Genomic DNA, 13,362 nt, shown 5'->3' with positions numbered 1-13,362 from the left:
AGCTGAGCCGAGGAAGAAAAGCAACAGGCTGGCGGGGTGGGGGGAGGGGGGGGCGGGCGGGGAGTAAGAAGAAGGAGGGACCACACGGCCAAAGGCACGGAGGGAGGCGGCTCAGAGCCACGTGCGCCGTTCTCGACCCAGGGGAGTTACGTGACGCACGGAGCCGCAAACGCCGGCTGAGGGCGGGGAGGCGAGAGCCGAAGCACTTCCGCCCTCACTCTCGTTCTCGGGTGGGAGGGGGCGGAGCCTGGAGAAGCTTCTTCCGCCCGACTCCAGGGGAAATGGGCGGGATGTTCTCGCGAGATCTGCGGTGGGCGGGACTAGCGGTTCTCGCGAGGTTTTCTTCCCCTCTTGTGCGGCCGGGAAGCCCCGTTTCCCCCTTTCCCCTGGCTGGCCGCGCGGAGCCCGCACGGTGAGTGGCGCCTGCGGCCGGAGCCGGGGCCGGGGGGGGGCCGGGGAGGCCGGGGAGGCCGGGAGGGGGCCGGGCCGGGTGTTGGGAGCGGGGAAGAAGCTCGCGGGGCTGCTTCCGCGTGGGGCCGGGGCGGGGGTGTCCCGGCCCAGCGTCGGCCGCCCCCCGACCCCCGCCTCGGTCGTCCCGCAGATGCCCGGAGTCACGGTGAAGGACGTGAACCAGCAGGAGTTCGTCCGGGCCCTGGCCGCCTTCCTGAAAAAGTGAGCGCCCCCCCCCCCCCGCTGCGGGGCCTCCGCGGGGGGTCCGCCGGCGGCTTGGGAAGCGCCCGGGCGGGGGAGGGGGCACACGGGGGACCCGGCGGTCACGAGGCGCCGGCCCTTCCCGGCCTGACCCCCGCTCTGCCCCCCAGGTCCGGGAAGCTGAAAGTCCCCGAATGGGTGGACACGGTCAAGCTGGCCAAGCACAAGGAGCTGGCGCCCTATGACGAGAACTGGTTCTACACGCGCGCTGGTGAGGGGGGGCCGGGGGGCGCCGGGACCAGTGATGGGGGGGCCAGTGATCGGGGGGCCGGGGGACCAGTGATGGGGGGGGCCGGGACCCCCTCCCACCTCGGCGTCTCCCCGCAGCCTCCACCGCCCGCCACTTGTACCTCCGAGGCGGGGCGGGGGTGGGATCCATGACCAAGATCTACGGCGGCCGCCAGCGCAACGGGGTCATGCCCAGTCACTTCAGCAGAGGCTCCAAGAGCGTGGCCCGGAGGGTCCTGCAGGCCCTGGAAGGCCTCAAGATGGTGGAGAAGGACCAGGATGGGTAAGAGGGGCGCTGGGCCGGACCCGGGGCAGCTGGGTGGTGCAGTGGCGAGAGCAGCGCCCGGGAGGCGGGACCCGAGTTCAAATCTGGCCTCACACACTTGACCCTCGGTCGCTGTGTGACCCTGGGCAAAAACTGTGGTCCCTTTCCACACTCGGTCCAGAGCAGGGTTTGTCTGCGAGCCCCCGCTCTGCTGGCTCATCCCCGGCCCGAGGTGGCTTGTTCAGAGCTTCATAGCTGAAGGCTGGGGTGGGACTGGAACCCCCGGATGAGAGTCCCTGGCCAGTGATAAGTCTGAGCCAGATGCAGGCGGTGTAGCCTGTAGTTACCTTGGAACCCAGGGGTGATCTCGCTCTACAAAGTTGGGCCCGAGAACCTCCGGCCCAAACAGGCCAAGCATTTATCCCTTCCCCCGGCCCCCACCTCCCATGGGGCCGAGGTTCTTAGGAAAGCAAACAGCGTTGGCTCACCCCGACCCCTCTGGCAGGCTACGCTGGGGGCTCTGGGAAGGTAATTTGGTGACTGTCGGCTTTCATTAGGCTGCTCGTTAACTTTTCCCAATTGATTTCCCACACACACACACACACACAAACTTTGTGGGTGGAGGGCTTTGTGACACCCTGGCAGCAGGTGCTGGGTCTAAATGGCTTGAGCAGGGCTGAGCATTGTGGGTTTCTCTGGGGTGGGCAGGAAGTCCTGTGGGGTGGGGGCTTACAGCTAGGCCACCTGTGATCTGAGTGATGCCCTAACCCACTCTCCACCCCCAGGGGCCGGAAGCTGACACCTCAGGGACAGAGAGACCTGGACAGAATCGCCGGACAGGTGAGAGCCATGGGGAGGGACTTGTTTACTGAGGGTGTCCCACCCCCCATCCCAAGCTTGGAGTCAAGAAGGTAGAGCTGCAGTGGGGATCTTAGATGCTGCCAAGCCCACCCCTCTGACCTCTGTAGATGGGTGAGGCTCAGAATGGAGTGTTACAACAGCATCGTGGGGCTGGATGATGCTGGTCCCTTTTGTTCACAAGGCACTGCTGAGGCTTGGAGAAGGGCCTGTGCAGTGGTCAGGAGACCCTGGGGCCCTCTGCCTCCCTGCCCTCCGAGGGGATGTGGGGGCCCTGGTGCTCTGTGCCCGAGGCAGGCACTGGTCGAGGGTTTCTCCACCTCCACTTGAGGCGCCTTGTTCCTGTGGCAGCACAGCCTTACCCGGCTCTCCTCTTTTCCAGGTGGCTGCTGCCAACAAGAAACATTAGGACAGACCACACCGGATTCACTAATAAATTGCCTTGTTCATAGCTGTCTGCATCCTGTTTATCCACCGGGGGTTCTCGCCTGGAGGGTCATGGGGGGGGAGGCTAGTCCAGGCCGACAGGGCTCTTCCCAGATGCGCTTGTCTTGTCCATCTGTGTCCGTGGCCTCTGACCTACAGCTAGCACCTTGGCTAATGATAGCCAAGGAAGTGCTGTTGGGGGCCTCAGGCTGGAGCCCCAGCCAGCCCCGGGGGCACCCGCTCAGCAGCCTCTGGTCAGTGTGCATTAGTGCGCTCTCCCAAGGGACAAGCCAAGGAAACGGTGGCCGAGGAGGCCGGTCCCCTCCTTCTAACAAGAAACTTGGCCCTTGACTTGTCCCAGGCCCATGGGTCGAACATTGGAATGCCTCTGAGGGGCATAGGAAGCTGCCTCTTGGAGAAAGCCCCCCTTGGAAATGGGGCATCTTTTTGTCTTCTATGGACCTCATTTTCCCCATCTTCAACCACAAGCCCCAGGCGTTTCTGTTGCTGTCTCTGGCTACAGGCATGACTGAGGGGTTATGGTCCTCAACTGCAAAATGAATGGGTTGAGAGGCAGTAGGACTGGGGACTTGGGACTTGGGTTCAAATCCCCCCATAGCCACTACTTGTGTGGCTGGGTAAGATCACTCCTACCTAGAAAGTGAGCAGAATCTGCTTTACCAGCCACAGCAAGGTTAGGTGAGCAAAAAAGCCTGCCAGCTTGCCCCATGGATGGAAGCCCTGGGGTTCTCACCGAGCTTCCTGGGCATCCATTGGGTTGTGTAGCCAGCAGGTGTGTGCAGGCTGAGGCCAGCTTGTGCAGGAGCCTGAGCACCCTGTGGCTTACTGCCTCGCCCCTGTCTCTGCGGGAGGGACCCCAGCTCTGACCTCTGGTTCCTTAAAATAGACCTTGTTTCCCCCACAAAGTCCTGGAAAGGAAGTTAACTGACCACAGACCAGGGGCTTAACCAGGGTGTCTCTTCCCCTCCCTGAGGTCTGGGCCCAGAGCAAGACCTCCAGGCCTTTTGGGGGATGGTAAAGCTGGATCTGGTGGCTGCACACCCTGGCACAGGCGGCTGCCCTGTGGTCCTAGACAGTCTGTGCCCTGAGGAATGAAGCCTCCCAGGGGTGCACGGAGTGACCCTCCCGGGCCCCCCCATTGGTTTCACCAGCACCCCCAGCCCTCTGCTTAATTGGAGGGAGGTATTTCAATAGGAAGCCCCCTTTCCTTTCGTCTTTGGGCTGGAGGCAGGGACGAGAGGCTTGCAGGGAGCTGCCGGCTCACGCCACCCACCACGGTTTGTCTCCCTGGGTACACGTGCTCTCCACCTGGTAACTTAGACTAAATGGATCTGCGCCTGCGCAGAGAACATGCTTCTAGCTCCGGTGAAGGCCACGCGGTGGCGCCAGAGGCCTGCGTTTTCTGGTCCAGCCGGCCGCGACTCGATTGGCTCTTGCAGCGTAGAGGGGCAGGGCGAGTGAAACACCTCTGGCTGTGATTGGCTGGCTTGGGGGAGGCGGGGTTCGGCGCGGGAAATTGGTATTTGGCGCGGGGCTAGTGCCCTGCTCGCCCGTCCCCCTAGCCCAAGCTGGAGCACGTGGGGAGGGAATCCACGTGGGGCTCCGGGTTTCCCTGTCCCGAGGGGTGCTACTCCGGCCGAACCTCCCAGACGGACAAGGAGGGAGGGCCGGAAGCAGGGGCTGGTGGGGTGCCACAAAGGAGGGACCCCTTTGGTTAAAAGGTGGCCCTCCTGACCCAAGATGATCCCAGTGACCTTCCAAACGACCTTCGGACCCTGAGCCTTGTTAGACAAGGAGGCTATGGTCTATAAAGTGGTCCCTACTGGCTCCGGATCCAACATCCGAGATTCTGGGGCCGAGGAGTGGGGAGGGTCTGATTCCTCCTGACCTTGAGCAAGTGACAGTGTAAGGGTGGGCCAAGGACCCCATAGAGGGCAACTAAGCCCCCACACCTCAACGGGAATTCCCTCTAGACAATGCACCAGGCTGAAGATCCCCTACAACAGCACACTCTTTCCCAGGGGACCCCATCATTCTTTGGGATAGCTCTATCAGGAAGGTTTTCCTGACATTGCCTCTTCTCTCTAGTTCTAATTCTATCCTCTGGGGCCAAGTACAAATCTAATCCATGTTCCCCATACTTTAGGGCAGGTATGCCTCACACAAGTGCCCATTTAACACACTAAATGCCTACTGTGGACAAGGCACCCATTGAAGATACAAAGTGAAAAACAATTCTACCCTTAAGAAGCTTACATTCCACGGAGATTTCAGTTGGGTGAAAGAGGGCAAATAGGAAGATAAAATCAATGTCAGGCTAAAGGAAATGGATCAGTCCCTGATCAAACTGAAATGTTTCCCTAAACAACAGAACAAAAGATGGGGTTTCTCAACCTAGGCATGAAGGACCTGATGGAGGCCAGGAAACATCTGGAGCAGGAATTTGGGGGTGGGGGGGGTGAGGCAATGAGGGTTAAATGACTTGCCCAGGGTCACACAGCTGGTAAGTGTCATGTGTCTGAGGGCAGATTTGAACTCAGGTCCTCCTGAATCCAGGGCTGGTGCTTTATCTACTGTGCCACCTAGCTGCCCCCAAAGCAAGGATTTTAAACTTCCACTGTGTCATGGACCCTTTTGACAGTGAGTTTCAGGAAGCCTATGGACCCCTGCTCACAATCATGTTGAATTTCTAAATTTAGTTTAGTGAAATAAAGGTATATTTTTCCCCCATGCAAATTATGACTTCCCTGACTATCAGAGTTCTGCAGATCCTAGGTTGGGAATTCCTGTTCTGGTAACTGGCTGGCTGAAAAATAAGAAGCGCCTCTCTCTAGTGGCCTTTAAAAAGAGAAAGGGGGGGGGGGGAGGATTCAGGTAGGTGGCGCAGTGGATAAAGCACCAGCCTTGGATTCAGGAGGACGTGAGTTCAGGTCTGGCCTCAGACACTTGACACTTATTAGCTGTGTGACCCTGGGCAAGTCACTTAGCCCTCATAGCCCCACCAAAAAAAAAAAAGTCATCTCAGAGGACTGACTGCACTGAGCCTCCTCTCTGTCACCTCTCAGAGAACACAACAAGGGAGAGAGGGTGTTGATTTCTCTCTCTTCTCCACCTTCAATGGTGTCTTGCAGAAAAAACATCCATAGGAACAGAGGCGATTCAATTCAAGTTAGCCGAGATGAGTTTATTTGGTCAGAGGAGTAGAGAGAGGACAGTGCTGGGAGTTGGCATCCAGCTTGGCAGATGTTGGGACCGAGACTGAAGACTCTTACAACATGGATTCCAGTTCTTCCCTCAAAGTTCTGAGTAGAACCAGAGTCAGTTCAGCCTGAAGCTGGAAGAGACAAAAACCAAGCATCAGAGCTGCAAACCCCATCCCGGAGCAGGTCCAAGGGATATTCGGATCCTTAGGAGCAACTCACCCGGCAGAGATGCTGTGCCCCATGAGGAGCAGAGCAAAGACATCATGGAAAGCTATGTTGGGGCCTGGAGGGAGATGACAGCACTGGGGGTGTAGCTTTCCTTGGCCATATGCGTTTCCTATATGTGCCCCTCGTGAATTCTATGGACTTTCTGTCTTCCCACTGACACTGCGAGGGCTTATGGGAAAGTAGGTTGCAGCTTTATGAGGGAGAGGTTTTTTTGCTGTGCCTTCTTACTAGCAAATTCCTCAGCTTTGATTTTGGCAAGGAGAAACTTTGGCAAACTCTTCATCTATATCCTCCTTTCTAGGTGGTCTGTAGTGTGTTCCCACAGCAATATTGCTCCTGTTACTTTCTCCATTGATCTTTCTTCGTGTTTCCACCCTCCAATTCTTAGCTTTCCTCAGATAATGATATCTTTTGAATATACAATCATACTCTTCTCCCAATCAAATTATATTTCTTCTATACCCTTGGATAAGTTTGATCTAGTCATGAGTCCCATTCCACCAAGCTTCATTAATTCTTTTTTGGGGGGGAGGGGAGCAATGAGGGTTAAGTGACTTGCCCAGGGTCACACAGCTAGTAAGTGTCAAGTGTCTGAGGATGGATTTGAACTCAGGTCCTCCTGAATCCAGGGCTGGTGCTTTGTCCACCTAGCTGCCCCTAGCCTCATTAATTATTGCAAATTCAAAGTCAAGGAGGTGGAATTTCCTTTCTTACATTAATCAATCAACAATCAATTTTTAAAAATAAAAATTAAAAATTAAAAAACCCCAATCAATCAAGCATCTATTAAGTTTTTATTATGGGGCAGTCACTGTGCAGTGTTAAAACCCCAGCAGCCTCACCTAGTGCCCTACACACAGTAGGTAGTTAATACTTGTTCACTTGACAAGTCCAAAGAGTGAAGCAATCCTTACTCACCATGCGCTTACAGTCTAATGGGTAAGACATTCTCACTGGGGATAGGACAAGTAAGTACCTATAAAGACAGAGCCGGCATAAATATCTTTTGTCCAACTTGTTTATTACCTGTACTTTATACATTTGTGTATAACCATCGGAGCCCATGGATTTTATTGGATTTTGTCTCCTGTGAATTATTGGACCTATCTGCCACTGGTCTTCCCTTGTTGTAGCTGCTTCTTTCTGTGGTAATCTGGCTTGGCAGATATGTGTCCGTAGGAAGTGTTTCTCCCTCTAGGCAAAAGCTCCTCTTTCCTATATTTTCCTGAGATTTGGAGCTGAAAGGGACCTCAGAGGTCATCTAATTGGATCCCTTTGTTTTACAGATGAGGAAACGATACTTTGTCTATTTCCATACCATCTCTGGGCCAGGAATGTGCTCGATCCTTGCCTCCACCTGCTAGAAACCCTATCAGAGTCCTATTCAAGTACCTCTTCCCCTAAGAAGCCTCTGATGATTCTCTCATTCACCCTCTGCCGCCACAATTACATTGTATTTCCTTTTCTTTGTGCATCTTGTTTTCATCAAATGCTAATGCTCCTTGAGAGTGGGGACTGTTGCGTCTCCTCTTTTTATCCCCAGTCCCCAGCCAAGTTTCCAATACAGAGTAGCCACTTAATAAATACTTGTTGGGGGCAGCTAGGTGGTGCAGTGGATAAAGCACTGGCCTTGAACTCAGGAAGACCTGAGTTCAAGTCTGGCCTCAGACACTTGACAACTAGCTGTGTGACCCTGGGCAAGTCACTTAACCCTCATTGCCCTGCCAAAAAAACAAAACAAAACCAAAAAACAACAAAAAATAAATACTTGTTAAATGAATGAATTTATAGTCCCATTCTTTCTCTCAAGCGAGCTAACTTATTCAGTTCCCTTTGTTCTGAAGTTACCAGCTAGTCTGGTCTGGTTCTGGCCATTGTCCTTTCTAGAAGAGGACCAAAATGACATCACTATGTCAAGGGTCAAGGTGCAGTGTGTCTGACTGTGGGTGATCAGACCAATCAATATAAGCTTGAAATGCTCTACCACAGGTGGGGCACAAATCCTCCACGTGAACGTTTGGAGTGGAGATGGCTCTAAATTTGTACATCTCGCATTTCCTTTGAGCTTCTGCAATTCTGCTTTGCTCATAGAGCACAACACCTTTTTTCATGCAAGTACTTCATGCTGGGCGGTCCTGTACCAGTGTCTCCCACACTTTCCTTTGGAGCCTCCCAAATGCTGAGCCAGCTCTGGCAATGTGTATGTCAACCTCATTATCAACGTGTACATCCCTGGAAAATATGCTGCTAAGGTAAGTGAACTTATCCACAGTATTCACAATTTCTCCTTGCTGTAACCAATGGTTCCATGTATGGATGGTGTGGTGTAGGCTGATGGAGTACCTGTGTTTTCTTGGTGTTAAATATTAGGCCCAAATTAGCACAAGCAGCAGATAATCGATCCATACTCTGTTGCATCTCAGTTTCAGAGGCTGCATTGAGTGCACAATCATCTGCAAAAAAAAAAAAAAAATCACGCACCAATACTCCTTCCACTTCAGCCTTGACTTGTAGCCTTTTCAAGTTAAATAATTTACCATCAGTTCAGTAGCTGACCTTGATGCCATGTTCATCTTTATTGAAGGTGTCTGACAACATTGCTGAAAACATCATGCTAAAAAGCATGGGAGCAAGCACACAGCCCTGCTTCACTCCATTGGTAACTGGGAAAGTTGGAGAGCATCATCCATTATCCAAAACCCGTGCAAGCACAACGGACGTCATGGAATTGGCATACAGTACTGATGAACTTCTCTAGGCAACCAAATGATGATTCTCACTGCTACTCCACTAATGAGCAGAAGAAACTTACAGCTGGTGTTCAGGAAGACAAACTACAGGCCAGTGAACTTGGCTTCTGTTCTGGACAAAGCTCTGCAGGCTGCTATTAGTGGCATGGTCCAAGGATATTTAGAAAAGAAACAACAGAGCTAGACTTTTTTTTTTAATTTGCCACAGTTGCTTCCCTGGTAAATCAGGGAAATGCTATCAACTCCTCTGACCTAGATCTTACAAAGCATTTGGCAAAGGAGCTCATTCAATTCTCGCGGACAAGATGAAGAAATGTGCATAAGATTGGGGACATCGAACTCAAACAGACATGGGGCCACTAACCCATACATAGGGATCCCTGTGGGCCATATATTGACTTAGTTTGATAATGTAATGCTATTTGTTTTATTGTGTTTTTATTTATTTTGATAACCCTTTCCCAATTCTATTTCAATCTGGTTTGGGGGGCTCCAAGAGCTTGTCGACTGGTGTCCCCAGGTGTTTAATCCTCTGCTTAGGGGACGGTCTGATTAGGCAGATTTGGAATGCGACCGATGGGTGGACCCAAAGCCTGGTAATCTTAGTGGGTCAATGTGGAAGGAGGTTTCCAGTGGAATGCCCCATGTGCTGAACAACCCATATATCCCAGAAAGAGTTTGAATTAGCTGGAGAGTGTAGAGGAAAGTAACTAGAATGGTGAGAGTCACAGAGATCACACCAAATGAGGATTCATGGAAGGAATGGGGAATGTTTGGTCTGAAGAAGACTGGGGGGAAGGGGGCGAGGTGTGTGTGTGGTGGGGGGTTGGAGGGGTGGGATGAGAGCTGACTTTAATGAAGTGAAGGGATGTCCTGTGGAGGGGACATTACACTTGTTCATCTTGGCTCCAAAGGGCAGAATGAGGAGCAGTGGGTAGAAGCTGTGGAGACAGATTTTAGCTTGATGCAAAGGGGAAATTCCTTGTAATTAGAATTGTCCAAAGGTGACTGGATCGCCTCTGGAGGTGGTCTGCAGGCTGGCCGATCACTTGTCAGGGAGGTTGCAGAGGGGATTCTCAGTCAGCTGTGGGTTGGACTAGCCGGCCTCTGAAGTCCCTGGGAACCCTAAGATTCTGCGAGTCTGTGATTCAGAGGCCTCCAGCCAAATCCAATTATCAACCAATTCTTAGCTCTTGGCACCCCTTCTCTTCTCATGCACCAATGAAAATTTAGAAAGCACTTCTCAGCCATTGCTTTTCTGTCCCCTCAGAGATGGAGAATTGAGAGGGAAGGAGAGAGGTGGGGTTGAGTGACATGGGCAAATGAAACAGATGGAGAGAGAAATGGAGGATTGAGGGAGGTGTAGATTGAGAGAGTTACAGAGTGAGGAGAGAGATTGAGAGGGAAGGAGAGATGGGGGATTTGGGGAAAAGGGGGAAAGATAAAGAGTAAGAGCCAGAGAGAAACAGAGACAGAGTGAGAAAGAGACAGACAGAAACAGAGAGAGGAACAGAAACAGAGACAGACACAAAGAGACACAAAGACAGATACAGAGACAGAGAGAAAGAAACAAAGAGACAGAGACAGAGAGGGAGACAGAGAGACAAAGACGGAGAAAGAGAGAGACAGAGATGGACACAAAGAGACAGAGACAGGTAGACAAAGACAGACAGAAACAGAGAGACAAAGAGACAGAGACAGAGAGAGACAGAGAGAAACAGACACAGAGAGATGCAGAGAGATACAGAGACAGAGAGACATAGACAAAGCCAGACAGAGAAAGAGACAGTGAGAGAGACAAAAACAGGCAAAGAACTTGAGAGAGAGAAAGAGAGGAGAAAGTGATGAGGAAGATTAAGAGGGAGGAAAAAATGGGGGATTTGGGAAAAGAGGGGAAGGATAAAGTGAGGGCCTGAGTGAACAAGAGACAGAGACAGAGAAACAGAGACAGAGAGAAATTGAAAGGACAGGTGGAGGACTGAGAGAAGATAGATGGAGAATCGAGAAGAGGCAGGATGGGGGATTAAGAGAGAGGAAAAAAGGGGACAGTTAGGTGGTACAGTGGATAGAGCACTGGCCCTGGATTCAGGAGGACCTGAGTTCAAATCTGGCCTCAGACACTTGACACTTACTAGCTGTGTGACCCTAGGCAAGTCATTTAACCCTCATTGGCCCCCCCAAAAAAAAAACAAGAGAGAGGAAAAAAATGGGTGAACTCAGTCAACCCACCTCCCTCTCAATCTTCATCTGTCCCTTTCCCTCACTGTCTTCCTCATTTTTTCCCCTTCCCTCCTCAATCTCCCATCTTGCTTACCTCACTCTGTCCCTGTCCACTCACAGAGACTCAATCTGAATTTAAGCCCTGACCACCTCTCAATTGGACTTCTGCAGCAGATCTTTAACTGGCCTTTCTGTTTCCAGTCCCTATCTCTCTAGCTTCTGAAGGCCAGGGACTGTCTCTTGCCTCTTTTTTTCATATCCCTAGCATTCAACACAGTGACTGTCATATCGTAGGTATTTATTAAATCTTTGTTGACTGACCAACTAACCTGCCAACGTGATTTTCTATGCCACTCATTCAACTGCCTCACTCACCTACTCAGAAACCCTCAGAGGTTCCCTGTTTGTTTGTTTTGGGGGTGGGGGGGCAATGAGGGTTAAGTGACTTGCCCAGGGTCACATGGCTAGTAAGTGTCAAGTGTCTGAGGCCAGATTTGGACTCAGGTCCTCCTTAATTCAGAGCTGGTGCTTTATCCACTGTGCCACCTAGTTGCCCCAGTTCCCTGTTTTCTTGAGGAGAAAATACAAACTTCTCAGCCTGGCACGTAAAGCCTACCACAATCTGGCTTCAACCTGCATTTCCATACTGACACCCTATTGCTCTTCTCCAGCCAAACCCAGCACCCAAATATTCCCTGTGCCAGCTCTCACCTCTGTGTTCTCATGGTAGCTTTTTCCCATTCCTGGGATGTACTCAGTTCAATTTGGAAAACAGTGAGTATGTAAGTGCCTACTGTGCGCCAGGGCCTTGCAAGAAGCTTAACAGACCCTGACATCAGGAAGTTGACATTCTCCTGAGGGAGATCCCAAATATACACCAATATTTGCATGCCAAGCAATACCAAGTAATTTCAAGAAGGTGAGAGTGCTAACAGTGGGGGAGGGGATCTTGGACAAGGTAGCACCTGTGCTGGGCTTTGAGGGGAGGTAAGGATTCTGTTGCAGGAGAGAAGGGAGGGAATTAAAGGCAGGCACTACAGCCTAAGCAAAGACACTGAGGTGAGAGATGGAATGGCAGGTTCCAGATACAGCTAGTAGCGCAGCACGCCTGGATAGAGAGGTGGAAGATGAAATAAGACTGGAAAGATAGGTAGGAATCATAAGGTGGAAGACTCAAAATGTCTAGCTGAATGGTTTCTAGTTTATCCTAGAGGCCCCAGGAAGGCATTTATTATTTTTGAGAGGGTAGCTAACATGGTCCCATCTTCCCCTTTGCAGTGTCAGTTTGACAGCTATGTGGGGAATGGGTTGAGAAGGGAGTAGAGACAGAGGCACCAATTAGGAGGTTATTGCAAGGGTCTAAGTGGAAAGAGAGCCAATTGTTAAATTGTCAGTGTGCATATTCACACCTTGGACATTAGAGAAAGAAAGGAAGGAAAGGAAAGAGGGAAGGAGGGAGGGAGAGAGGAAGGAAGGAAGGAAGGAAGGAAGGAAGGAAGGAAGGAAGGAAGGAAGGAAGGAAGGAAGGAAGGAAGGAAGGAAGGAAGGAAGGAAGGAAGAAGGAAGGAAGGAGGGAGGGAGGGAGGGAGGGAGGGAGGGAGGGAGGGAGGGAGGGAGGAAGGAAGGAAGGAAGGAAGGAAGGAAGGAAGGAAGGAAGGAAGGAAGGAAGGAAGGGAGGGAGGAAGGGAGGAAGGGAGGAAGGAAGGAAGGGAGGGAGGGAGGAAGGAAGGAAGGAAGGAAGGAAGGAAGGAAGGAAGGAAGGAAGGAAGGAAGGAAGGAAGGAAGGAAGGAAGGGAGGGAGGGAGGGAGGGAGGGAGGGAGAGAGGAAGGAAGGAAGGAAGGAAGGAAGGAAGGAAGGAAGGAAGGAAGGAAGGAAGGAAGGAAGGAAGGAAGGAAGGAAGGGAGGGAGGGAGGGAGGGAGGGAGGAAGGAAGGAAGGAAGGAAGACTAGAAAAAGAAAAAGCCTTTACAAGTTGAGGCTTGGTTTACTATTTTCTTGATTTTTCTAGACTTAAGAAAGTAATGGAGAAAGCTGTTAATGCATATTAGACTTAAAAGGGTGTCTTATTGGGGGCAGCTAGGTGGCACAGTGGATAGAGCACTGGCCCTGGATTCAGGAGGACCTGAGTTCAAATCTGTCCTCAGACACTTGACACTTACTAGCTGTGTCACCCTGGGCAAGTCACTTAACCCTCATTGTCCCACCAAAAGAAAAAAAAGAAAAAAAGGAAAACAAAGGGTGTCTTATGGACAACTCCAGAGCTGCTGGTTAAATATTTACCAGCACACCTCTATGGTCATATGAGAGGAGAAGCAGATGGATAGAAGAGTTGTTGTGAGAGTTAGAATCAACAAGACTTGGCAGCTGATGATGACTCCAAATTGGGACCCCAAATCTGGTGCCTTCCATGGAAATAGGCAGGTTTGGAGATGCCTACAGAACACCCAGGTGG

At 51.7% G+C, this 13,362-nt stretch overlaps 1 protein-coding gene across 1 annotated transcript; it reads left to right on the top strand.

Moving 5' to 3' along the window:
* The first annotated feature begins 322 nt into the window (after positions 1-322).
* RPS19 (ribosomal protein S19) lies at positions 323-2,513 on the top strand. The gene is made up of 6 exons (XM_043995425.1): positions 323-412; positions 602-672; positions 822-922; positions 1,039-1,222; positions 1,990-2,044; positions 2,445-2,513. Exons 2-6 carry the CDS (start codon positions 602-604, stop codon positions 2,469-2,471), a joined length of 438 nt encoding a protein of 145 aa, XP_043851360.1. The 5' UTR covers positions 323-412; the 3' UTR covers positions 2,472-2,513.
* Positions 2,514-13,362: the final 10,849 nt, after the last annotated feature.

This window comes from Dromiciops gliroides, chromosome 3 (assembly GCF_019393635.1).
Source record: "Dromiciops gliroides isolate mDroGli1 chromosome 3, mDroGli1.pri, whole genome shotgun sequence".
Lineage (NCBI taxonomy): Eukaryota > Metazoa > Chordata > Mammalia > Microbiotheria > Microbiotheriidae > Dromiciops > Dromiciops gliroides.
The sequence above is the reverse complement of the archived record's forward strand: the minus strand, read 5'-3'. Positions and strand labels throughout refer to the sequence as shown.

Coding starts and splice junctions, on each gene's coding strand:
- RPS19 (XM_043995425.1), top strand. CDS start 602: ATGCCCGGAGTCACGGTGAAGGACGTGAACCAGCAGGAGTTCGTCCGG. Junction 923..1,038: donor CTGGTTCTACACGCGCGCTG/GTGAGGGGGGGC, acceptor GTCTCCCCGCAG/CCTCCACCGCCCGCCACTTG. Junction 1,223..1,989: donor GTGGAGAAGGACCAGGATGG/GTAAGAGGGGCG, acceptor CTCCACCCCCAG/GGGCCGGAAGCTGACACCTC.